Source organism: Rhinolophus hipposideros (genome assembly GCF_964194185.1).
Source record: "Rhinolophus hipposideros genome assembly, chromosome: 15".
In the NCBI taxonomy this organism is placed as follows: Eukaryota; Metazoa; Chordata; class Mammalia; order Chiroptera; family Rhinolophidae; genus Rhinolophus; species Rhinolophus hipposideros.
In genome coordinates, this window is record NC_138061.1 from 52,880,208 (window position 1) to 52,906,374 (window position 26,167).

At 44.2% G+C, this 26,167-nt stretch overlaps 1 protein-coding gene across 2 annotated transcripts in view; it reads left to right on the forward strand.

The window, feature by feature from the left end:
- Positions 1-26,167, forward strand: part of LRMDA (leucine rich melanocyte differentiation associated) — a 1,035,628-nt gene that overhangs the window by 542,175 nt on the left and 467,286 nt on the right. For both annotated transcript variants that reach the window (XR_013995024.1, XM_081075038.1), the window contains exon 3: positions 19,824-19,950. Coding sequence is in view for 1 of the 2 variants with exons in the window: in XM_081075038.1 (XP_080931164.1) it covers positions 19,824-19,950 (127 nt within the window). In the remaining variant the exon portion in view is untranslated. The remainder of the gene's footprint in view (positions 1-19,823; positions 19,951-26,167) is intronic.

The window sequence follows — 26,167 nt, forward strand, 5'->3', positions numbered from 1 at the left end:
TGTGTTTCAGAGATGGAAAGTATTTGTAAAAGCGATTTCTTTGGGGGAGGAAGGAGCAGGGGAAGACACACAGAAGAAGAAAAAAAAAGGAGCAAAGACTGTTGGAAACCTTTTAATTAGTACTAATTACCTCAGCAGAAAATGTTGGAAGCTTGAAAGGATTTGTGTCAGCAAGTGAAAGATCAAAGATTGCTAGGCTCGCATTTTAATCTGTTGGCTATAAAAAGGAATGAGGGGGGTGGTAATGGGACCCAGGAGAATGACTGCCCAGGTGGCTCTGCCCTTAATCCCTTCTTTACTGCTACAGCCTGAGGCCTAGTCCCAATTACATAATAAGATGATTTAATTTAATTTTTTAAAAAAAATTATTTTGCTTTGACTTTAACGGGACTGTGGAGGAGAGAAAGGTGTTTTCTCTTCCCTTCCATGCGGATGGAGTGCTCTGGAGATTGTAGACTCATCTCTTCTATTGATTTTCCCGCTCTTTTTCCCATCCAGCAAAATGACATTTTAGTATCAAGTTTCAAATTAAACTCCACACGGGAAAGACTTCTCTAAGGATGAAGGAATCTCTTGGTATACCAAGGAGGTGAGGATTTTGATGCGGTTAGGATTTGGCTAGGACTTCACTGGGGCAATAGGTAAACTGTATTCCGGGAAAACTCTACCTGCTGGAATCCTTACTGTGTCAATTCCTTGAAAGTCTGGCAGGGAAGGGAGAGAGATCGGGAGGGAGGAGTGAGAAAAAGTGGTGTTGGTGAACCATACCACCCGTCACAGAAGGGCCCTGGGGTTGCTTCTCTCTTCGCTTCCTCTTGAAGAATGGATTAGGCTGGAGGGGCGGGCTGTGGGTGCTCTGACCCTATTCCCTTGGCACTCACCATCCTATGCACACATTCTGATGGCCTCTAACTGCTGGTACCTACAAATCTTTCCTGAGGCCGCTGGAACCTGCTCAGCCCTCAAACAGTGACTAACAGAGGGAGAACGATGACTATCCCCCCTGCCTTTCCCCTCATGTAAGATGTCACTGAGAAGTGGTCCACATTGCATCTCACACTACTCCAGGGCAGGGCTTCGCGTAGTCTGGCCTGATAACTATTTTGGTAAATAAGGTTTTGTTGGAACACACATATGCCCACTCCTTTATGTGTTATCTGTGGCTGCTTTCACATAGAGTAGAGTAGTTGTGACAGAGATCATATGGCCCTCAAATCCTAATGTACAGTGGCACTTTTTTGAATGTAAGCCACGAGTTCTGAAACATTCGAAAATAGCCGACAGCTAGGCCTCAGGATCTTGCACTCAGCGGAAGCTGTGTGACATGTTCGACTTCTGAGTCGTGCTCGAAAACCGAAGCGTTTACTTCCGGGTGTACGGCGTTTGTAAACCAAACTGTTCGTCAACGGAGACGTTCGAAAACCGAGGTCCCACTGTATTTACTGTCTGGCCATTTGTAGAAAGCTCGGTGATCCCTGCCTTCAGCAGTGGTTGAACCCCGGTTGCTCTCAGCCGTAACCTACCTCATGATGCTTCCTTTATTGACTTCTTTCCCTTTCTTATCTCACTTTCTGACTTGCTCTCGTACCTGCATCTCAAGGTCTGCCCCTGGGACCTCGAGCCTAAGACCCTGTGTGTTTGCACACGCAGGAAGGACAGAATCCCTGTAGTGAAGCAGAACAACTCAGCCTGGAGAGCTAAAAAATGCTGCCACTTGGTTGCTGCTTTGACTCAAGGAACTGAGCTCAAGTCATTGAACCTCTTCATTCATCGACTTAGACCCATTCCTAAGCTTTTAGGGGAGAGGCCCCAGGAGAAAACCTAGCAGGAAGTCTGCACGGGGGAAGCCAGACTACTTACTGGCTCTGGAACCATGAGTGTGGCTCAGCGCTCTGGGGAATGGCACTTTTAAACTCTTGAGTTCTGGGAGATCTCACCTAGAGGGACCCAGCTCCATTTCAGAAGTCCAGACCACTGAGCACAGTGTCTGAATATCCACTTCCCCTAGGAAAGGCTACCAAAGAAGGCTCGAGGCCTAGATCTTCTGGTGTTTGGTTTGTGTCTCTTCACAGTCACACATGTAAATGTAAAGTGCCTGGCACCCAAAACCTGATGTACAACCCTTACCTGTGTATGAGTATGTTTTTTGTTTTCCTTTGCTCTCCTTTCTCTCCTATCTCAGTGAGTTAATTCTGATATCCATTTATCATGAGGATGGAGATGGTCTTAGCTGTCAGATTAGAGAAATAGATGCATCACCATCATGCCATTTATATTAGTTATCTACTGCTGCATGACAAATCACCCCAAAATTTAGCAGCTTAAAACAACAAACATTATTCATCACACTGTTTCTGGGTCAGGAATCTGGATGTGGCTTAACTCAGGGTCTCACACAAGGCTGCAATTAAGGTGCCAGACAGAGCTGTAATCGTCTCAAGGCTCAACTGGGGAGGATACATTTCCAAGCTCATGCACATGGTTGTTGGCAGGATTCAGTTCTTCACAGGATGTGGGACTACTCATTTCTTTTCTGCCTATTGGTTGAAAGCCTCCCTTGGTTCATTGCAATATGGGCCTCTTCCTAGGGCAACTTACAATATGGCAGTTAGCGTTCAAGGAAGTGAGCTGATGAAAGAAAAAAGAGGTCTACTAAGACAGAAATCACAGTCTTCTTGTAACCTTATCTTGTAAGTGTGATCTCATCACTCTGTAGTATTTTATTTATCAGTAGCATGTCATTAGGTCCAACCCACACTCCAGTGGAGGGGATTACACAAGGGCATGAATATCAGAAGAAAGGGATGATTGGGAGCCATTTGAGAAGCTGCTCCCCACACACCTGACTATCAATCATCATATCCCGTTGTTCTGGAAGTATTCAAGAATGAGGTATCCGCCGTATTTTACTGGTTGTTTTAATCATTAAATTCTATTAACAATGATAGAATGAAATATCGCTAAAACTTCTATTACCCACTCTTCTGGTTTCTTAAAGAGAGTATACACAATATGCTTCTTATAATTTTCAAGTCTCAGCTCAGATTTTACATCTTTGAAAGCATCATTCCTGGACTTCCAACATAAAGTGATCGCTCCCTCTGAGTTCTTATAGCACTTATTTTCTATATTGTTTATTTGACAATATAATCATATATTGCTTTGTGACAGTTCCCTTGTTATCTTGAGTTACTCCTTGAAGCTTTCATTGTTTAATTTCCACATGTTGACATTTTGTCTCTCCTTAAGAATTATAAACAATTTGAATGCAGCAACAGTCTAATACTTCAGATAAAAGCAAGTGCAATGGAGTTTATCTTCAGATATATGTTGACGTTTTTCCTTTGATGTTGTTGATTTTTGACCCATGACCATGATTTTTGATGGCTACTGAGGGGTACAGTAATGCTTGTCCCTATGCTGAGTGGCCCCAATATATTTAGATTTGTTAGCTTTGGTTTATTTATTTTGGTGGACGGTTTTTAATTTTCAATCTGTTTTCCTTTGGTGTCAATACAATAACTATTGCTTTCCTGCCTTTTCCTAATTTTAGTCAAGGATTGGGAAACTAGAATCTTAAAATTCCGCTTTGATTGAGGGTCGTAGTTTTCGGAACGAATACTGAAGGTCCCTTTCTATAATATCCTGGTTTTGTGACATATCATTGGAGCTGAGGGTAAAGAAAAAGAAAACGAAAACAGAAACCTTTAATGGATGTTGACTTCACACCAGCCTTGTTCGCTTACCTCGAGGTTCATGCTATGTCTCCGAGAATGAAGATGGGTGCAAGTGTGAACTTTAGATAAATGCTGTGCTATATTTTTTATTTTGCATGATGATTGTGTTATGTCAGGAATAGAAAGCTAGGTTTTGGGAAAGGGGAGTGAGAATGAATATGGTTTAAGGAAGGTAGGGCTGACCACCTCTGCAGCGCTTATGATTGGGTTCTCAGAGCCTTGCTCAAATAGCTGCTCATGTGTCTCCTCCTCATGGTATCACGTCTTTGGGCACCATGGAGAACCTTGGTACTCTTTATGGAGCTAGTAGTCTCCTAGGAGGCATTGTGTTGAATTGTGTCCCCCTCCCCCAGTTCATATGTTGAAGTCATAACCCCTAGTACATCGGAGTGTGACCCTATTTGGAAATAGGAGCGTTATAGATGTAATTAGTTAAAATGAGATTATACTGGAGTAGGTTAGGCCCAGTGTCCTTCTAAAAAGAATACCATGTGAAGAGACAGACACGTACATTGGACAAATGCTAGGAAAGACGCCTGGAACAGATCCTTCTCTCTTGCCTTCAAAGGGAGCTCAACCCAGCTGACACCTTAACTTCTGGTCTCCAGAACTGTGGGACAAATGTGTGTTGTTCTAAGCCACTCTGTTTGTGGTATTTTTTTACAGCAGCCTTAGGAGACTGATACCGGAAGTATTTCTGGCTTGGTTTTTGAGGCCCTTGAGCCTCGTATCCGGCCCTTGGTCCTGAATCTCAGTGTAACCCCCTTTTTTGTTTTTTTTTTCTGTCCCCACACTCTGCCCTGGTCTTCCATTACCTTCAGGATTCTCCATTGTCTAGGGGACGGGGGTCAGTATCTTCCTGCTGTACTTCTAGTCTGATTGCTGCTTCCCCGGGGGAAAAGGGGAGTCCATTAGGAGTGATGAAGGGGACTTCTCTGCCCATGCTCGGGAAGCTGCTCTGGGGCAAAGCTGAAATATCTGAGGGCATCTCTTTCCAGCCTGGGGCAAGCCCATTCTGCATGGGGTGTTTTCTTCTCGGCCTACTCTGACTTCCCAAGAAGTAAACACAACTTCCAAGGGTACACACATCTGTGGAAGTTCAGGGCCTCTGAGTGCTAACAAGAGCTGTAGCTTCCTACTCACTTGATATGTTTGCTGTCACTTTCTTTTCTAGTGATGTTGGAGAAGGGAAAAGTCACGCAGTCTGTCAATCTTGTCTGCTCCCATGAAACTGGGAAAGTTCTATCACTTTCTTTGTGGAGACTGACAGCTGTGCTTTCTCTTCTGTCACTGTGGAGGCTCCTTCCTCAACGAACTGGGCCGGCAGGATTGCTGTAACCCTCAGCAGCTGTGAAGGAGGCTTGCTGGGATAGCTGTGGGAGCGCGAAGGAAGGAGAGAGGCTCGCCCCACAATAGAAAAAAAAAAAAAGGCTGTATCTCTCATCTAATAGAAAAGCATTGGGTCATTGTTAATTGATAGTAGTTTTTCTCTCTTACTAATACATAAAATAACGGTGAGTCCATGATTGATGTACCTTGATTCAGTGAAATGCAGTGTGTCACCTGATTGGTCCCTGAGGTACTTGAGTTGGGGACACTCAGTGGTTCTCACACTTTGGTACACATAGAAGTGATGTGGGGAATTAACTGTCGATATGCAGACCCCACCCACAAAGAGCCTGATGTTTATGTCAGCAGTGGATCCTGGTATCTGAATTTTTAATAAGTGCCTGAGGGAATTGTGACACAAGTAGTCCATAAGCCAGCATGTTAGACACACTGATATAGTCACCCTGGAGGAATGTGAGGTCCAGAGAGGGGAGAAAAGGCTCTGTCACATAGTGAGTTGTGTAAGCGGGAACTGTTGCCCCTCCTTTGACCCCTGGTACAGGGGTCTTCCCGGATGCCTCACCAGACGCAAAGTGAACCGAGAAAGGACTGCTCAGCCATGTGGGCAGCTCAGGGGAGCTCTGCCTTCGGGGGCCTCCCCCAGAGAAGACCTGGTGCGGGTCACTGGCCTGGCCTCTCAACTATCTGCCTTACATGTATGTAGATATGAAAGATGTGTGTGTGTGTATTTTTATTTGTGTTCCCTGCACAGGTTATGGAAAACATGTTACATAAAAGAAGGTAAAGGTATTTTAAAGGAAAGGGAGTGGGATTACTGAGGCGAATGATAGGGAGGGAGGGAGGGAGAGAAAAAAAAAGTCGAAGTAAGTACAGAAAGGGAAGAAAACAGGATTGGGACAGTGGCAATCACCCTGTCCATTCCTTGAGTGCTTTCTAGTTTACCAAGAGCTTTCCCAAACTATTATTTGCACAGCCATGTTTGAAATTGGGAGGGGGCTTCCTAAGGTTTAGTACTGTTTATTCTGCTCCCCTAGCAGATGCAGGCACCTCATGAAGGGGAGAAAATATTTGGGAGTCTAGTCAGATTCATCCCTGGACACTGGACACAAATTCCTTCCTGGGCCCTGGACTGAGCCACCTGCTCAGGGAGCCCTGCCGTGGTGACCAGGGGTGGCCTGTCAGGAGTGTGTCCTCCAGGCTCTCCCAGCGGTTCTCCTCAAGCCCCGCCGGGGCACGCTCCCAGAGGGTGCTGAAGGAGAGGGCTGCCCCTTGTGTATAGGGCTCCTGGGAACAGCAGGCTCCCAGTGAGAGCCTCGCTGCTGTTCAGAAAACCTCCAGCTGAGAAAACTGCACGGACTGTGGTGAGCATTTGTACTACATAAATTTACTAAGCGGTTCTGGGCCCGGCGAAGGGCAACCTTGAGTTTTCCCATGGCTCCCTGTGAATGTCTTGTTCCTTTTATCATTCTTCCCTCATTTTCTCTTTAGAAATATTAAGTTCAAAGCTACCTGTAAACAAAGCTTTTAAGGAGCCTGTATTATAAATGTCTCTGGGGCTCTTCTTGGGCCTTTCTTATGGAAAGGAGACAAGATCAGGACTTGGGCCTGTATCCAGGGTAGGTCGGTACTTAGTTATCACTATGGGAGATGCAGAAAAATATATCCCATTGGGTCTGAAGTCACTTAGCTTAATGAATTGTCGGGGAGACAAGAGGAAGACACCTGGGACAATAGGAGAACAGACTAAGTCTGCGGATCAGTGATGGAAGGAGTGTTTGAGTGGAAGGCCTTGGGGGTTGAGTCCAGGCATGGTCGATCAGCCAACTCTGGGCTGAGAATTCTCCTCCAAGGAGATGGGTTTAAGGTTCACCTTGAACCGTGGGTGACACAGACAACAGCAGAGAGCAAGTGGAGGCATTGCAAGTGACGATAAAATGACCAGACAGCTTACTCAGTCTTCCCGCAGGTATTGGTGGGTCCTTAGAAGATGATAAGAATAAATCTGGAGGTCTGGCTTGAAAGCCAGGTCAAGACAGATCAAAAAGTTAGCTTTGTCAAAAGCTTGAGGCCTATTCTTACCTATAGACAACCCCTGGTGCTCCCAAGTCATTAATCCACCCGGAGGCCTGTCTTGACCTGAGTTCCCTTGCTTTGAAGTGTGCTGTCCTCTGCAGCATGAGGAAATAATTTGCTGCCTGCTTCAATGAACCATCAGGAGAGCCAGCAGACCTAATGACATGTGAGAACATTAACCTCCTACCACGAAGAGCTGTGAATCTTGAGCGGCAGTCTATAATTCACCCTGGACTCCTGAGCCAAACCTCTCCACTTTCTCTCTCACTCACTTTCTCACTTACACCCAGAGAGAGAAGGAGAGACCTGCTCATAAAACTTTATATTCTCGAAGAGTGTGAGCCTTGCTGAGCTGTTTAGTAATGAGTGGCTTTCCTTTAGCTGTCATGGAAAAATGTATCCCCTCAGAGGAAGGAGTTGGGGAAAAGAATTATTTTTAATGTTGCGTTTTGCATAGGATTCTTCTTCCTAATTCCAGGAAACTGCGTATCATGGAACGTGACCATGAGAACGCTTGGGAAAACAAACTTCTTTGTAATTCTGTACTTTATCTTAAAAATCAAAGAAAAATAGAGGTTAGGACACTAGTCTAACGGCATTTGGAAATTAGAAGGGATCCTAGAGATCTTTTAAGGTCAGTGAAAGGTAGAGGAACACAAACGGCATTGTGTTATGCCCTTGTTTCATGGGCTCTTGGGCCCAGTGAGAACAGGATATCTTCTCCATGTTTGTACTCCCAGGCCTATCAGAGTGTCTAATCCATACAAGGCCTCAAATAAATGTTAGTCAAAAGATGGAGCAAGTCATCTGCTCCAATCCCAAGTTGTGTGTATAGGAAAAAAAAAAAAAAAAACAAGATTCACAAGGTAATTTGCTCACAGGCACACAGGCACAGCTAGAGTTTTTCTGGGGGTAAAGTGAGCCTTTTATTGCCTCTCTGCCTTTCTGGTTATATGACAGCTGCTCTTGGCTGTAGAACACCATTGTGGTGTTTTCACAAAAAAGAATGTGCTGTTCTGATGGAGATTATCTAGTTAACTCAGGTAAGCCACACACAAATGGAGGGCCAGGGTACCAAAACCAGGGAATAAGTGTGGCAATGGGGGATTAGCTGTGGGGAGCAGCGTCCAAGGATGGGTAGCGGTAGCTGCCCGGCGGAGAGCACCTAGCACTATAGGAGTTCTTGGACCAGGAGAGTCTTCCTCAGTTTTCTATACAAGTCTTGCCCAATAGACTCCATGTTGTTCAGCACAGACCTGTTTCATTCATTCTAGGCCTGGATAGAGGATGCTTAGTAAATATTTGCTGAAGGAGGAATGAATGAATGAATGTTCCATTCTCTGCTTATTGGGGCACTTTTTATTCACCCAGGCCATTTTATCTCCATATCTCAAGTGTTTCTGCACAATACTAGGCAAATAGAGGGTTTTTAATGACTTACAGATGTAAAGAAATAATGTTTTCTCCCTCTGCTGAATTGACTAGCATAGTGAATGGATAAACCAATGGTTTGTGTCCACTCTGGATCTATGTAATTCTCAGCCTTTATGGTATCTCCAAATCCTCCTCCTTCTGCCATTCTTCTTCTTTTTAAAGTTAATTTTATTAAAACCAGTCAAATTAAAACTGCTTCTGTCCAGGGCAGCTCAAGTTCCATTCATTATGGCTTCTTATCTTGGCAGGCAATCGGCATGGAAAGGCAGCTTGGCTATTATGCACATACAAAGCCCATCACTTCCCTACCATTGGCTAATTCATCAAACATTTATCTTTTGCCCTCTGAGTACTGTGTCACTTTGCTTGTCACTCCCTATTCTAGGATGCTATGAAAGATGAAAACACATGGGAGGTGAGAGAGAATTTTTTTCTCCCCCAACTTTCCCCTCCCAGATCTTTGTTAATCAGATTTCATACTTGAGACTTGAAACTCTCCCCCGACTCTGCCCTATGACCCTCATATTTGGGCCATGGGAAGGGTGGGATGACCCGTCACATTCACGCTGAACTTTTTATCGAATGTTGGCATGATCAAGGCAACGCTATAACATTAAATTGGTTTGGGAGTTTTTCTCCCATAACCCACTTCAGAGCAGAGAATGGTAGAAAAGGAAGCAGCCTCCCTAATGTACAAAAGTGTAAAGTGAGGCCCAGAGCAGGGCAAGGATTTGACTGAAACATTGCAGGAAGGTAGTGACCAAGGCAGGACAAGTATCAGGTTCCCTGGTCATTCTTCAGACAAAGGGTCCCCCAAGCTCCCATTTCCTCATGTTGTCAGAGGATTCTGAATACATATTAGTATCTCTGTTGGAGCTTTAGCTGCCTGCTTCCTTTTTTGAGGTAACAAATTACCTCTTGAGAAAATAAAACATGTACATTTTTGTTTTCAAAAACAATCTTTCAAATATCAACAATTCTTATGCATATCTAGGTTTGTTTTCACATACCTTATCTCATGCCATCCTCATTCCAATGTCTGCAACGTATACAGGTCAGGGATTTTCCCGTCATTGGGATAGATTAGAAAATTAAACCTTAGAGGTGTTATTTTTCCAAGTCTAGCACATCCAGGACTTAAAATAGAGCTTGTGTCCCCAAATTTAGTGTTCTTACATTGTTTGTTTTTTTTAAATGATTTTTTTGGGGGAATGGGAGCAGGACTTTATTGGGGAACAGTGTGTACTTCCAGATCTTTTTCCAAGTGAAGTTGTCCTTTTAATCTTAGTTGTGGAGGGCGCAGCTCAGCTCCAGGTCCAGTTGCCATTGTTAGTTGCAGGGGGTGCAGCCCACCATCCCTTGCGGGAGTAAAGGAGTAAAACTGGCAACCTGTGGTTGAGAGGACACGCTCCAACCAACTGAGCCATCTGGGAGCTCAGCGGCAGCTCAGCTCAAGGTGCCATGTTCAATCTTAGTTGCAGGGGGCACTGCCCACCATCCTTTACGGGACTCAAGGAATCGAACTAGCAACCTTGTGGTTGAGAGCCCACTGGCCCATGTGGGAATCAAACGCACAGCCTTCGGCATCGGGAGCATGGAGCTCCAACCTCCTGAGCCACCAGGCCGGCCCAGTGTCCTTACTTTGTGTGTCCACTTACTGCATTTGTGTTTGGCTTCACTGAATTGGCAAGATAGCCTCCATCAGAATACCACATTCCTTGTGAAAACACCACCATGATGCTCTACCCCCAGGAGTATCAATCAAGTCACCAGAGAGGCCGTCTAGGATGAGAACCTTCATTTAGCCCTAGGAAAATCTCTTGTTCATCACATTGCACATCGGCAAGTGTTTGATCTCTCCTCTTTGTCCCCACCACTGTTACTTCTGTTTCGTGTTGGTCCTCAGGGTCCAGAATGTGCCATTATATGAAATAAAGCACAAACCTGACAAAGTTGTTCTTTGAAAGATTTTGTAAAGCACAGAGCTGGGGCTGTTTTGAAAGAAGGAACATGGCTGTAATAGCAAGCCAGTTTTGGAGGTCACCATATCTCCCAGGGCCTTCTTTCCTGCTGGAGATATAAAGCTATCTTGTAGTCTGGGACAGAAAACATGTTTTCACCTTTTTCAGCCAACTGGGACCTCACAGCATCAGCAGTTGGCACGTTTTTGCTGGTTTTCCAGGCCTAATTCCATTCCAGGGGGCCCTGCCCATGGGGAGCTAGCTAGTCTTTGGGAAAGTATTTGATTAGGGCCCCACTGGGTCTCTGGGGCCTTGAGGCCCAGCCATGTAAATGTCTCCTTTTCTGGTTGGTTTGCTATGAGTAGACACCATCTGTTGAATTAAAAATTCCCTTTATGGAGGGTGGTGAAAAGCTCATGTGGAAGAGACACTGTTATCTTTCAAGCAAACAGTTCATGAGGTTGAAGAGCCGTGTTCTTGGCCCAACATATGTTTGCCCAATGGCTGTGGGAGCCTCCCCCACCAGGCGCTGAATTCCGCCCCACGGCGACATGCACACATACCGCGGCTGCAGCACACCATGTCCGCTCCCTTACATCTCCCTAGTAAAGAAAACCTCCATTTATAGAACCCACCAAACAAACTCACTCTTTAGACTCTTAAAAACAAACAAGATCCTGAGGCCACAGACTCCATGCATGCATGTGTGGTTTTGTAAAATCTCAAGCCGTGAATCAAAATAATTTTGGAGCCATAGTCAAAGCTCAGAACCAAGCCCTGTCACCAGGGTGGGAGAAATGCAGGAAAGATTCGCTGAGAGGAGAGGACAGCCAGAGGGGCAGGGTGATGGGAACAAGGCGTGGAGGCATCTGGCATGTTCATAGGAGGGTACCAGGTTTCTCACCTCTGTCCTGAGGGACTCACTTGCAGTAATAACTTCGGGACACACATAGGAGGCTGGGCCCAAAGGTGACCACCACAGCTCTCAGTTTTCAACTCTTAACTTCTAGAGCTCATCTTGCTGTCCTCTATGATTTCTCCTTATTTCAAGTCCAACTTCTTTCTCTCTTCCCATAGATGCTAAACCCATTGGGAGCAGATGCCATGACTTGGGCATCTTTTGTATCCCCAGATGGAGGTGCTCACTGAGAACCTGCCATATTGGAAATAGGTATCACATACATGCTTTCTGGTGTTAAATAACGTTTTTGGGATGTTGATTACTTGAGTGCCAGGATCAAGTTCCTCTTATGTTCCTTTGCCATCAAATTTGGCATAAAGTGTAAGTAGAAGCTCAAAAGATTAGGATTCAATTGGCTTGAGACTTAGCTCAAGCCCATTTCTTCTTTGAAGCCTTTTCTAACTGTCCCACTCCTCGGGGTAATGCTTATTATTCCAATATAACCTATGACCCTGCCCTATCTGGTAACTGCTTCCATGGCTGTCTGTATTACTTAACAGTAGGGGAGCATGCCACAGTCATCTTTGTAGCTCCAGAGACTAGGGAAGTACTGGGCACAGAGTTGTTACTCAATACATTTTTTTTTGGTAAACGAATGAATGGATAAGTGATAGAGGTACATGCCAAGGGACCATTAGTTGGTAAATGTCAACCCCTTTCTATCTAATGCATACTTAACCTCATGAGGCCATAGTAAAATAAGTAAACTAAAAGAACTAGTTCTTCAGGGGGTTATTCTAGGAAGGTGAGTGAGGGCGTGCAGATTGAAAGGCAAAATAATTTGAAGACTAGGTGGATCATTAGAACTGAGGACATAAAGGAATGGGGGATTATGACAAAGCTACACGCAGAATTTGGATAAAGGATGCGACAGTGGTGAGTTTCCATTTCTATCTCAACCAGAAATTATTCAGAAGTAATTTAGCATCGTTCAGTTGAGGGACCACTGTGTGGTATGTCTGAGAGGTCTAGATATGTTGGTTACTCTGTATGGTTTCAAGTAAGACACTTTACCTCTCAGAGCGTTAGTCACCTTCTGTGAAGTGGAAGATGGAACACCCTAAAATTTCCCTGGGACATAAAATCTATAAAGAAGACCATGACAGAGTATCTTTCACACACATAAAGCGGTGCCTTTGACATCTACATAGTTTACATGCTGTAAGAGGTCAGTGTGTTGACATGTGCCCAGTTAAGTGAAAATATCTTGTTTAATTTGAATATTTTAGATTCCCAGTGAAGCTGACATTTTACCCCACATTTCCATTGATGAACATTTGCATTTTTTGTGTATTTTCTGTCCAGGTTTTTTGATGATTTTTTTTTTTTTTTTAGAGTTTTTTGCTTTTCCTTAATGATTTTCAAAAGCTCTTTTCATATTGAGGACATTAAACCTCAGACTGTCAGATTGCAAATATTACTCAATTTTCATTTGCCTTTTTTTCTTTCTTAAATGGGCACTTTTGGATAGTTGAAAGTTAAATCTACATTTAAGTCTTTACATTAGACATTGTAAAATTTTATCTTATTGGGCTGAAGGAATGGGTTGATTCCAACAGGATCATTTGGGATCCTATTGTATTTTCTTGAGTATCTTTCTAGGTACCTGGCTTCCATATATGTGATAAACATGGCTTTACCAAGTCATTGGCAAAAATCAGGATTGAAGTCCCCATAACCTCCTCTCAGAGCAAGCTGAGCCATTAATTAGTATTTTTCAGGTATATTGTTGAACCAGTAATGACTCTACTTGAAATTGTCATTTTCTAGCCCACTTTTTGCTCTCCTGTCACAAGGATATCATTAGAAGTCTTTCAAAGCCTTTTGAAATTTGGATATAATATACATCTTTATTCCTTCTCAACTATCCACATTAATAGCCGGTTTGACAGAACTTGTCCTTAATGCACAGAAACTGCCTGTTGGAGAATCTATGCTATATTAAATTGCTATCTATCCACATTATTCTACAAAGGAGTTGAGCTAGCTTATTAGAATTAATAAAATGAGAAACCAATATATAAATAAATAAAATATCAAGGCTATTAAAAATTATAAGCATCAACAGTGAAGTTAAAAGGCAGCTATAGAAACCATTGGGTATTACCATTTTATAGTTGGGTCATAGTTTAGCTCTGAGCCTACTGGTAGCAAAAGTAAAAAGGGTAACATGATCAGATACACAATTTACATTGTCGTAAGGCAAGTAAATACGAGTTCCTGGTATAATCTGGAACTAGTGAACTAGAATTATGTGAACTAGAATTTCACATAAGCAAGTTTAAAAATTTATGAATCCAAAGTTTGAAGAATTTTACCTTCTTTTTCAAATAACTGGAATTACAAGTACCCATTGCTGGGCTTCTAGCTCCTGACTCATTCTCTGTGATTCCTTAGGATCATGTTTAACAGTTTTCTTAGTATTTTTAGGTATGGGGCATGATGGCTTTAGACTTGATCCCACTTAGAGTTAACAAATACCTAGTTAACTACCTTAGATTTTTGACTGGTCTTGGATTCAGATCCCTTATGCCAGTGTTGAATTTTATTTTCTGTTACACAGGGATCATCCATCTTGACAGGGAGCTCCGCAGGGCTTTGGGGGTGACTTTGACAAATTACGTTTGATATCTGTCAGTATGTACCATGTCACTGTATACATCTTACATTGCCTAGAGTCTTTCCCACATTCTTCTATTTTTAAAAGACACATTCACCTCCTATAGATATTGTTACCATACAGACTACTTGTTTTATATTATTATTTGTATATATATCCCTGGATGTGTGACCTGAATGACAGAAAAATTTGTAGAGAATATATAGAGCCAACTGTACATATAGTACTATATGTAGTAATATGCTATAGTATATTTCTAAGTGTAGTAATATACTATATGTAACTAATATAATAATACATATATATAATACATATATTATATATTTTATATATATACACATATATGTATATGTATATATATACGCACATATATGTATATATACACATTTAAATAGGGTATAGAAAGACTTTTACAACAGAAAGAAAGAATACCTCTCATGGTGTTAGATGAATAGCCTTTCTAAAAATGTCTGTGCTGCCACTAAGCCATTTTCTGGACCATGAGCAGTCATATCACAACTCTCCTTTTCTCTTCTTTATTTCTGCATTCCCCATGTAGAGCTTTATGTTGCTTCCACCGTCCTCTTAGATCTACTCACGGCCTCTGTTCCAATTCAGTTTGCAGACATTTCCCAAGGACCTGCTGTGTGCCAGGCACCACACTTGGCATGGTGGGGGGAGTAAGAGAGGTACAGGTTACTATTCTTTCTCGAAGGGTGATGTTTAAATTATTTAACAATTGCACTGAGCAATTAGAAAGATCCTGGCTAGAGCAGGGTCCTTCGAGGCCCCATACTGTGTGTGTGTGGGGGGGCGGGTGTGGTATTAACCACTTAGTTGTTGAATTGTAGAAAGGTCTGTGGGCTCTGGGGAGTGGCTAAGGTAATAGGGAGGGGTGCTCAGAACTCAATTATTTACCAACTGGTAAGGATGTATGTTTACATAGTTTAATAACCAGTGTTGGTGTATGGGTGCAGACTTGCTGAGTGTCCCTTCTGCCTGTTCTCAGACACTTGTCCCGAGGGTAAAGAAAGTGAGGCATTCTGGCCTCTGAAAGAATGCGTATTCCACTGCCCTCCTAACCCCTGGTCAGTCATCCCGAGGCCAGCTCTTTGTCCTGCCTTCCGGAATTCTATTGGCAGCTTTCTGTCGGCATCTCACAGGTTCATGGCTGAGGAGTAGTCAGCAAAGCACAGTACTGATCCCTCACCATGCATTTGACAACTTTCCGGGTCTTGAGGAGGTTACATTGAGATCCCCTTTTGTTGGGAGCAGGGCAGGCAGAAATTATCCAGAAAGACCATTACAGAACAGGCAATAGCCCACCCGTGTGAGTCTGCAGGACAAAGCAATATGATAGACATCAGACATATGGGTTAGGTAGGTCCTATGGAATTTCCATGGCCTACCGTTTTCTCAGTTTAAAATACCTACAAGAATATTTAGGTAGATAAGAGTGAAGCGTGTAGGTAAAGATCTTATTTTTTTAATTGGATTGAAAACATTCCAACTTTTGGTTCTGGATTGGAGGCCAACTATGGAGACACATGTCTTTCTTAGGGTCTGTGGTGAACTGTCTCCCCATTCTCTGCCATCTCATGCCAGGCAGAAGTATAGGATGGGCGCTGAGGAAAGGGGGATCTAATTGTTACCACAGCCTACACGCCGGGAATAGGGTTATCAGCGGTTGAACCAGGGCTTGTGGAGGTGTCCTTTGCTAATGTTTCTGGCTGGATTTCGCTGGGTAAGAGGCAGGAAGGGGTAGCTGTATGTCAGTAGCTCCTCTGCCCCAAACTACCCAGCCTTGCGCTGGTCCTGGCCCATCTCCTTTCCCGTTCTGACCAGTGGCTAACTTGGAAAAAGGATGAAGGCAGATGAGTGTGTGCCCACCCAGGAGCAAAAGGTGTTGAGGTTCAAAGGGTGGCCCTTTGTGGGGCCTGCTGCCCTGCCTGAGGCTCCCACAGAGGTTCACAGCCACTGGCCTACCTTGGAAAGGGTGGTAGCTGCCTGTTTAGTGCCGTTGTTTTTATAAGCTAATGAGGGCAGAGTGTGAGCCATGGGCAATGATGCTGGGATATTAACTGTGACAGGAAGCTTGATCATAATTATCTTAACGAGGATAGGGTTAATTACAGTGGAAACTTAAAAGTTCGCTCTGTTTGAATCCGCTGGAGCTGAATGCGTTGTGATGTTTTGTCATGTTGATATGACTTTGGAAAAGGCACTGGGACTCTCCAGGCAGCTGCAGTGGTTCCTGGGGAGCCCACTCAGATCCCTGCACACCAGGTAACTGAAATGTACCTGCGGGTGAGATAATAGGCAGCTTTCCTGCGGGGAGCAGGAGACGGGCAGCCTGCAATGTGCTTCGGAGGTGCTGATTAGGTTTCCAGAGCAAACCACCTGCCACAGATGGGAGCCACACCGGTCTCCCTGCCTGCCCTTGGCGTCTCTTGACTGGGCTGGGAAGACCTGTCTCCAGCTGACTGTGCTCAGATAGGGGCTGAAGCCTTGCCCTCCCCCGTCAGTCCCCGAGCATGGCAGATATGCCTGCCTTGCCTTCCCAGCCCACCCCTCACACCTGCAGCCACTGTCAACCATGCTGGTGAGTAACACTGCAGCAACAGTCACCCCCTCCACCAGGGCTCATGGGCCTGGGGCACATTGTGCTGTCCACACACAACGTTACTGCAGAGAACCTAACAGTGATGTCATCGTTTCCTTGTAGCTCCTGTAGCTGTCCCATCAAACAGTATAGATCTGTGAGGATCCTGAAAGCCTCCTTTGCCTTCTCATTTTATTTACCAGCATATACTATCTATTTGCAGGCATCTTGTATAGAGGGGCAGGAACTCAAAGAGCGATACCAGTAATGTCTTGCCCCTACTCCTTCCATGAAAATAGCTGTAGCAATAATGACAACAAAAGTAAAATTTTTAAAAAGTAAAAAATATAACCATCTTCCAGGTGTTTGTTTATTGACCTCCTCATGGTAGCTGAAGCCCAGAAATCCTGTCCTCTCCAGTTTTACCCTTCACTGTGCTCTCTGCCTTCTGTCCCCAATTCCTCAGCACTGAATTTAGCTGATTAAATCACCAAGTGCACACTACACCGATAACATGAAGATGGGGATTTTTAAATTAGCTACCCATGACGTAACATGGTTCCCTTTTAACTGAGCAGCTAATAACATTACATGGCTAAACCAGACAGGTGCTAGGGGATTTGAGCCTGAGCTTCCCAACTGCTCTCTGAAGTCTGACTCCAGAGTATTGAGCTTTGCCCAGGAGCCTGCCCCTGAGTGAAAGGCGGTCTCTGTGGGCACTCCCTCTAGTGTTCCCGGCTTTGTCCCTTTTCATGCTATGTCATTTTGTTTTATGCCTCCCCTGAAGCACTCTTGGATGGGAGCTTTCGTCTGCTTGCCAGTTGCCAACCATTTGCTGATTCTCATGATATGAGTATTATATTTGCATAACATAACTTGGGAACAATGTGCATTTGGATGCCGCCTCTGACCAGAGCCCAACTGATGTTTGCGCACAAAGGACTTATTAGCCATCCACAAGGCACCCTGGCGGGAGGTGGCCTCAGCTCCCCTTGTGGTTGAAAAGAGCCTAGTTCGGAAAAGCACCTTTGGATATCACTCATTAACCCCCAGGGAGGAAGGGACTTCAGGACAGGGTGACTAAGTCTCCTTGAGAAGCCAGACTTACTGCACACGTTTGCACATTTGTTTATTGGCCTTCGCCATGCATTGTAAACCTCCTTGCCCAAAGATCAGGGCTTCCAGGAAAAGCAGTGAATAAAAGGAGGAAGCAAAGGAAACTAACTTGTTAGTCTTTCGCTTATTCTCCATGAGATGCTATGAGCTGGAATCAACACAGAACAAGGCTGTTCAGATCGGTTACTGATATGCCTAAATGGTGGAGCTGAGGTAAAATTCCAGACCTTCCTGACAACATGTGTATAAGTTGTGTTTTCTTCCCTGAAACATGAGGGGGAAGGGAAGGGAGGAGGAGGAAATGAAACATGATGGCTCCATTGACTCTTAACCCAAAATGTATTGGGTACTGTCTTCCTGCTGTGGCACAGGTAGTGTTGGCTACAGGAGGAGGCGTGGTCTGGATGCTAGGCCCTGGGTGGGGACCACGCTGAGAATCAGGCCCAAAGGGGACCTGCTGGGAGAGCTCTGGGCCTATGGAATGTGGGGATCTAATTACTTATTCACAATGCATATTACACCTCCCAAATATCGACTCCCTAGTTTGGAGTCCTCTTAGCAGTGGTCCCACGGGGATACGTGGATGCCTCGAGAAAGCTCTGGTGATGAAGTTCACACTCACACCCGGTGTGCAGGCATTGCACACGCAAACAGGCGGGTCTGTAATGTACGTGCTCTCAGTAAATGAATAAAGAGTGCAGACAACATCTTCCTGATTCGTCACATTTTGTAGAATAGCCAGGAGAATCCATGCGAGTCCGCCCTCTGGTTGACGTCGTACCTCAGCTGTCAGCCTGTGCAAGCTCAGCACGGCTCTTGGGTCTGGCAGGTGAACGAGCTGGGAGTATGCGTGTCTGTGTAAGTCCCTCTGCCGGGCGGCTTTCTTTAATTAACGTGTGTGTGTGCGTGCGCCAGAGCAAGCACATGCACACGACTGCCCCTCATCTCCTCCCCCCAACCCCCAGCACTCCCGAGCCCACATTAAGAGTTAAACTTTAGCTAAGTGTATAAAACAGGCTAGTTTTCCTTTTCTGATACCTTTTTTAACCCTGAGCTGGGTACTTAATTCTTTCAGATGCCTGTTTATTTATTGCCTCGACCTCTACATCGCTGCGCTTGACACTTCTTTCAAAAATAAAGTTAGAAATCCACTTTCCATAAATTAAAATAGTAATTTTCAATGCCAGGAGCACTGGAACAGAAATTCCTCCAATCCCTTCCTTCCCCCCCACCCCCAAACAAAACCAAAAATAAATAAAAAGAAAAAGAAGTCATGAAAGAAAAAGAAACAGCCCTTTCAGACATGTGCTTCCACAGACGACTTGCCTTTCGGGGCAGCCACAGGGACACTGGGCAGAAGCAAATTAAGTGATTAGGAAAGAAAAAAAGCAGAGGGGGGGAAAAAAAAAGAAAGTCAGAGGCAGTGAACGGAGAGAAAGGAAGCCTTCCTTGCTGTTTCCTACCACTGTGCAGAGGAGAACTGCTAAGAAATGATACTTGAAGTTATATTTATTATTGTAAGAGGGGTATGATATTTCTGGGCAGGAATGATGGATGACAACTTAAATTTGTGTCCAGGGAATGAAGGTGAACTGTGACAGAGTTATTTATCTTGGGAATGGAGGTTAGGGTCAGCCCAGGCTGGGTGCCTGAAGGCACAAGACATTGACAAATTTATCCTGCAGGCCGTATCTGAAGCCCTTTGTTTTGGATCCTGGCTACTCACTAAGTGACCCTCATCCTTCATGTTGGCAATGCGTGAAGGATGCGGTGAGTGCCAGCGGCCCCTTCTCCCCCGCCGCCCCCGCCCCGGCTCCTGCTACTAATTCTTGTCATTCACTTTGCTGACAGGCACCAAGCCCAAACTATTCCCAGTCCTGAAAGGGAAGGTTAAAATATTTATTTCGGCTCATAATGGCCTTCCTGATTTAGTGCAGGATCATTTTTCCTGTTGCCTTTGTCATTGCAGGTCACTGGAAGGACTGAGCGCGTTCGGGAGCCTGGAGGAACTCATCTTGGACAACAATCTGCTCGGGAACGACCTCGTGTTGCCAGGGTTACCCAGGCTCCATACCTTAAGCCTCAACAAGAACCAAATATCCTTGGCTCTGCCCGCTGCCCCCCACTCCCCGCCCAGCCCCGCAGTGGTCCCCTCCTGCTCGCCAGCTCCCCTCTCCTGCCCCACACAAATACCTGAGAAATGTCAAATGAGTTTTATGTGTCCGCTAAATTAAAGTATGTGAAATACAGTCCATGGGCAGACAAAGCGTTCTGTCTTCTGGCACTCGGGACACTTCAGAGTAATTTATTATAGGTCATTCATAAATGAAATGCACCATTATATCTTCCTGTTGCTCCATTTTAGTGTAGAGATCTAAGTTATGGCTGTGAAGAAATCTTTTTAATAGATAAAAATAGAGAAAGAAAATAATGTCACTGCTGCCAAGAAGGCAGAGCCGGGTGCTGTTTGCTTGCGCTTGTGTGGGAGGGCGACCTCTGGTGGGAAGTAGAGGGTAATGCTGCTAAGCCTTCTCGGAGGTTTCTGGAAGGAAGGCTCTGGTGCAGGCCTGGGGAACAGTTCTGAGGAAGGAGACGGGAGGGGCTGAGTGAACTGTATGTAGGTGAGTGTGAAGCCCGGGCCTAGCTCTGCCTTTTGTGGTGTTTACCATAGTAGAGTGATGGGAGAGGCCTAGGAGAGCCATGCTAGTATATGGCCTCCAGGTTGGTGAGGACCTAACCAGCTGGGGATGAGACTCAGAGGAACTAATTGCTCTGGGTTGTGGAGTGAGGCTGAGAATGGAATCAGAACCATTCTGCAGCACAGGGCACACAGCTCCTCGAATTTTCAAGTTGTGGCTCTCCATGCCATCATAATGCTGGCTGGGCAAGGCAGGGAGTTTTGTCAGTATTGTGAAATCTGGTATCCTTTGCACCTAGAATAATGCCTGGCACAGAGTTGAGTTTCAATAAATGTTTGTGGGATAAGTGAATGAATGCATCATTATCATTAACTGTTCTTTAATGAGCATTCCTGTAGATCACGCAATGTGCTGACTAACTTTAAGTATATGATTTTTCATTCTTACCAAACCCTGTGAAAAAAGTGTAGTTACTCCTTTTTCCTAGATGGGGTAAGAGGTGAAATATAGACCGTAGGTCCCGAATTCAGTCTCAACTGTGGCTGTATCCTAAGTTCTCTCCATTCTACTGTATTGCTTCAGACTTGAAGTCCAATCATCTTGTTTTATTGATGGAACTTCTGCGACCAGGAGTCTTTTCATCACTTGTTCATGACCACAAGGTAAATTAGAAATAGAAAAGGGATCAGGGCATTTTCCCTTAGAGGAGGATATAAAACCAGATACACAAGTTAGGTTGAACATTCTTAAATGCATATGTAAGCATTTAAGAATGATTTGCAAAATCATTTATTAGGCACTGTTTATACTTCAAGTCATAAGTTTATATTCTGTAAAATATGCTACTCGTAGTCATTATTAATTGGCATTTTAATAGAAGGAGAAGGAGAAAGCCCTTTAAACTAAATACCAGTCTTTATCATGATGAAATGCTGATTGATTTTTCCCTTTGCTATCCTTTGGCCATGACTAAGTTTCCTAGTCATTGTTTGGAAAATTGGTGTAGTCAGTGTGTCTTATGGTTTCCTTGGCTCTCTTAGGTGAACAGTTGGACAATATTCTCAACTCAGTCAAGAGCAGGACTATTAGATTGGAATTTGGATGATATGGTTCTTCCCTCGGGCCACACGCCATATCCCGTGTCCCTCATCACTGTAGAGTATTAGAGTTCTTGCACATGTGTTCATGAGCCAGCTGAATCAGGCTGTGTGGCCTTGCGCTAGTCATCCTCTAATAGCCTCTGTTTCTCATTTTTAAAGGAGTTGGACTGCATGATGGTTTTATTCTCAGTATCGCTGTCACCAGAGATTAGCAGGCCTCTTGGCTCTAGCGCGCAGAGAGATTTCGTTTGTCTTTGGTTGAGTCCTTTCTCTGCTCCATGCCTGAATTTCTCTGATCTGGAGCAGTAATGCTGAGGGAGTGATGGTAAGGGCCTGGGAGGGACTGAAGCACAGGGCAGTGTGTAGCTGTCAAGCTGGCTAATTCTGCCCCTGTGCTCTTTTGTGGTACGCTGTTATCAGTAGGTTCGAAAGGTAATAGTTGGCTCTCTCAGGATGCAGCATGACTTTTTTCTCCTCCTGGTTATTGGTATGATTGTGAAGATTGGCTCAGTTTCCCCTTAGACTTGACCCAGAAGTTATAGAACTAAAAGCAGGTAAAAGCAGCAGTAGTGTTATATGTCATCCTTTTAGCCTAATACTCCTGACTCCACCTTTTCAGTGAACTGACTATCCTACCTGTTTGTGAAAATACCCGAGGCTCTCCAGCAGTTACTAGGTTCCATATTGCTATTGCTACTTCATGAAATGCCTTAGAATTGGGCTCTGTCAGTTAGCTTTGCTGTGTAATAGTTCACCCCCCAAAAGTTAGTGGCTTAACAAATAAATATTTGTGTACAATACTATGGGCCAGCTGTTTGGGCAGGGCTCCGCCGACAATTCTTCTGCTAGTTTTGCCTTGTGTCACGCAAGCAGCCATAGTTATATGGACACTCAGCGGGGGCTAGATGGTCTGACATGGCCTCGCTCCTATGTCTGGAGTTGGCGCTGATGGTTGGCTGAACTAAATGTCTCCCACGGACGAGCACAGGCCTTTCCCCATTGGAGGGGTGTTCCAAGAGCAAAGCCCCAATGTACAAGTACTTGTCAAGCCCTACTGTCATGCGTGTTGCTGTCCCACGGCCAAAGCAAGTCACATACTAAATGTAGAACAAATGTGAGTGGGGACTATACAAGGTATGAATACATAGTGGCATGACTCATTCCATTAACAATCTAACACACAGGCCTTGGTATTCTGTCTCCTTAAGATTTTACTCCATATTTGTAATAAAGGTAGACGTAGAATCAAGTAACTATTGACCTTCTAAAAAGGTGAGTATTAACTCTTGTCATTTGAATCTTATTTCAAACATATTGGGAAGCTTGCTATCAAATGGGATTCCACTTCAAGTTCTTTTGTGAAGTTTCTTTTGTTTTTAATTTTTTGCTTTTTGTCATGTGTAGAATGGTTATCCATCCCCCACCCCAGTCCCACCCATTTTATCTGCCTTGCAAATCTAGAGTCTTCCATTTGGGTTTTACTCACAGTTAAATGTGTTTATACAATGCTCTGTGTTACTTGACCCTGGGAACTTGGGTAATGGGTTTCTTTTATCTTTTAGCAAGAGGCCTGTCAGATAGTGGTTAAGAACAACAGGCTCTGAAGCCAGACTTCCTGGGCTTGTACCTGGGTCTACCACTTGCTGCATGACTTGGACAAATTATTTAACATGTCTATGTTTTGGTTTCCTCTGTGACATGGGGACAATAATAGTACCTACCCATAGGTTGTTGTGAGAGTTACTGTAGAAATCTCACAAATATTAAGGTATAGTAACATAATAAGTTCTATGTAAGGTTTAATATTATTGCTTTTATTATTATCCTAGAGAATTATGTGACCTTATTGGATCTTATTTGGGCCACATTATAACCGAGGCCTCTCAGGTTAGGTTTAAAGTGCTTCTTTGACTTGTAAAATTTAATATTAAAATCATATCATTCTGTAAGTTGGGTACAACTGAGAATAATTCTCATTTTTATGAAAAAACTGGGTGAGTATGACCTTTTTGAAGTCACAGAGATTGTCTGTGGTGGAGCTCAGTCTGGAACTCAGGTATGCTAATTCTCAGCCCCAAACTCTGACGTCCAGGGAAGGGAGGTGATCACTGCACAAGAAGAAGAGCTGAGATGGTGGCAAAGTCAGCTGCCTGTGCCTGGCCCCACACGGCCCTGCTCCCTCCTGGGAGCAGGGAGCTCATGAAAGGGATTCCAGAGCCCAAGCCCAGACTGGCAGATTTCCTCTCAGTGCACCACTGTCTCCCTTCTTGGCTGCATGCCTCCTGCTTGACCTCCACGTTTGTTCTCCTTGCCGTGTATTCCCCTTTTGTTCAGCCCTCAGCTTTGGTGTGCCCGTCCTGGTCTTCCCAGGTTACCTCTTCATCTCTTGGTTCATAGCTTGTCTCATACGTACTTCTTTGCTTTGGTTCATTTAGACTGGCCCGGTAGTGACTGGTCATGGAGTTGACTTCTCCCCAGCACTCATGTTCTCTCTCTCTTTCACTCACGCAAGAGTGTGTACACACTGTCCCTGGCTCTTGCCCAGGAGGAGTGGGTACCTGGTCATGGTCTCAGTCCTGTCACGTCTGAATACCCAACCCCAAATAAGGAAACAGACGAGATGTCAGGAAAATAGAGACGTTTAACCTTCGTACAATACAATCAAATGATTCTCACCCACTTTTCCTTTAGGGGTGAGTGGGGGAAGGGTGACAAGCTGACTTCATTTTAAATCACAATTCATTGCTTCATTTTCCGTCTCCCTGTGTGCTTCAGTACATGTTTGAAGAGATAGTATGAATTGTAGTGACATCGGGAAGACATGTAGTACAACTGAGCTGTGGTAAGGAGAGTTCCTGCAGCAGTTTTCTCTGTCATCTCTGCAGCTTGTCAGAGGCCTCAGTTTCTTTATCTATAAATTGGGTAATATACATTCTTGAGAAATTTAAACGGCATTATAAATACACACACACACACACACACACACATCACTTTAACACTCAAAGACTACAACTTCTTGGTACATTTTACTGTTAGCCAAAGCTTCAATACTTGACAAGAATAAGTATAAATTATAAATAACTGAGTTACAGAGCACAGCTGGATGATAGCACTTATGGTCTCCCACAAAAGCATATAAAAATTTTCATTTTTCAGTATTTAAAATTCCCCTTTTGCGGTAGCAAAAGGCAAATCATATACCCCTAGAAATGTCATTTCTTAGGATCGAGGTTTGACTATAGACTGTCATTTGCTGACAGTGTGACCTTTGACCCTAGTTTCCTTAATTGTTTTCTGGATGTGGTAGTATTTCTGACTCTCTTTCAAATCAAAATGAGATAATATGTCACTTAGACTGTTTAGTTAGCATTCAAAAATTCGATATTAGGATAAGCTCTGCTTGAAATTCTCTCCATGGTTCTAGATGCTGCCTTCTGACCTGAAGCTGAGCTCAGAGGGAGGATACATGCCCAACCTCACCTGGGAAACAGCTTTGGACCTGTGCAACTGGCCATGATGCCAGGAGACTCCCCTCCTCCCTCATGCTCCAAACTTCCAAGGCAAGATGTTGCTTTGATCTTGGACCCCAGCAGAAAATCTCCCTTGGCAAGCCTAGCCATGACAGCTGGGCTCTGCCATGGCAACTTTCTGTAGACAACATTGAAAAAATTCTAAACGGCAAGTACTCTAGAGAAGACTTGATGAAGGAAACCAGGTGTGTGCGAGAATCCAGCTGGAGAGAATTGAAACTGTGCCAGATAGTTGCAAATTTTAAAAAAGGAACAACAAAACAAAACAAGCCCTTGTGAGAATCTGTGAAAGTGTCTCCACCGTGGTGGTCTGGGTTAGCCAGGGACCCCAAGTTGCCTCCTCTGATTGCCTCCAGTTAATTACCTATGCCATTTGACAAAAAGGAATGTGACAAGTTCTATTTCAGAGCTCGCAATCAGGCAAGAGAGGATTGTGCTCATCCTGGCTGACCCAGGAGACCGAGAAACCAATTAGAACTCTTTCTCACGTTTCATCCTCCAGAGGTACCAGTGTAATGATGAAGTTCTGGTCTAGAGCATCCATGAAGTAGGTGCTAGTGATTCCTGCGTGGTGTGGATTTGGTGGAGACCACCCGGCTCAGCCCAGTGGATCATTTAGCAGGTAGTTGAACGGCTTAAGAAGACAGAGTCTGGCTTCTGCCGCATACAATATCCAAATCAGGCTCCAAGGCCACAGAAGTCCAGAATTCCTTGGATTCATTGGCACAGGGTGGCTGAAGCTTCTTGAAACCTGCAGATCCTTTGTCCAAGAAATGCTCAAGACATTTAAATGAGTCCATATCTCCACGGCCTCCTGCTTAGGGGCACATACAGATTTTGTGGAGTGTGAAACTTACATAATTTGAGGAGGCCCCCTTAAAGGCCAAACCTACATATATGTGAATATAAAATTAAGTATGAAGATGAATGTTTATTTGGAATAGAAATATATGGAAGTATACTAAAAAATATTTAAGTTGAAAAATACCACACATTAAAATATTTAGAAAAGTAATCTTTTTACGCTAGACGTACTAGGCATGC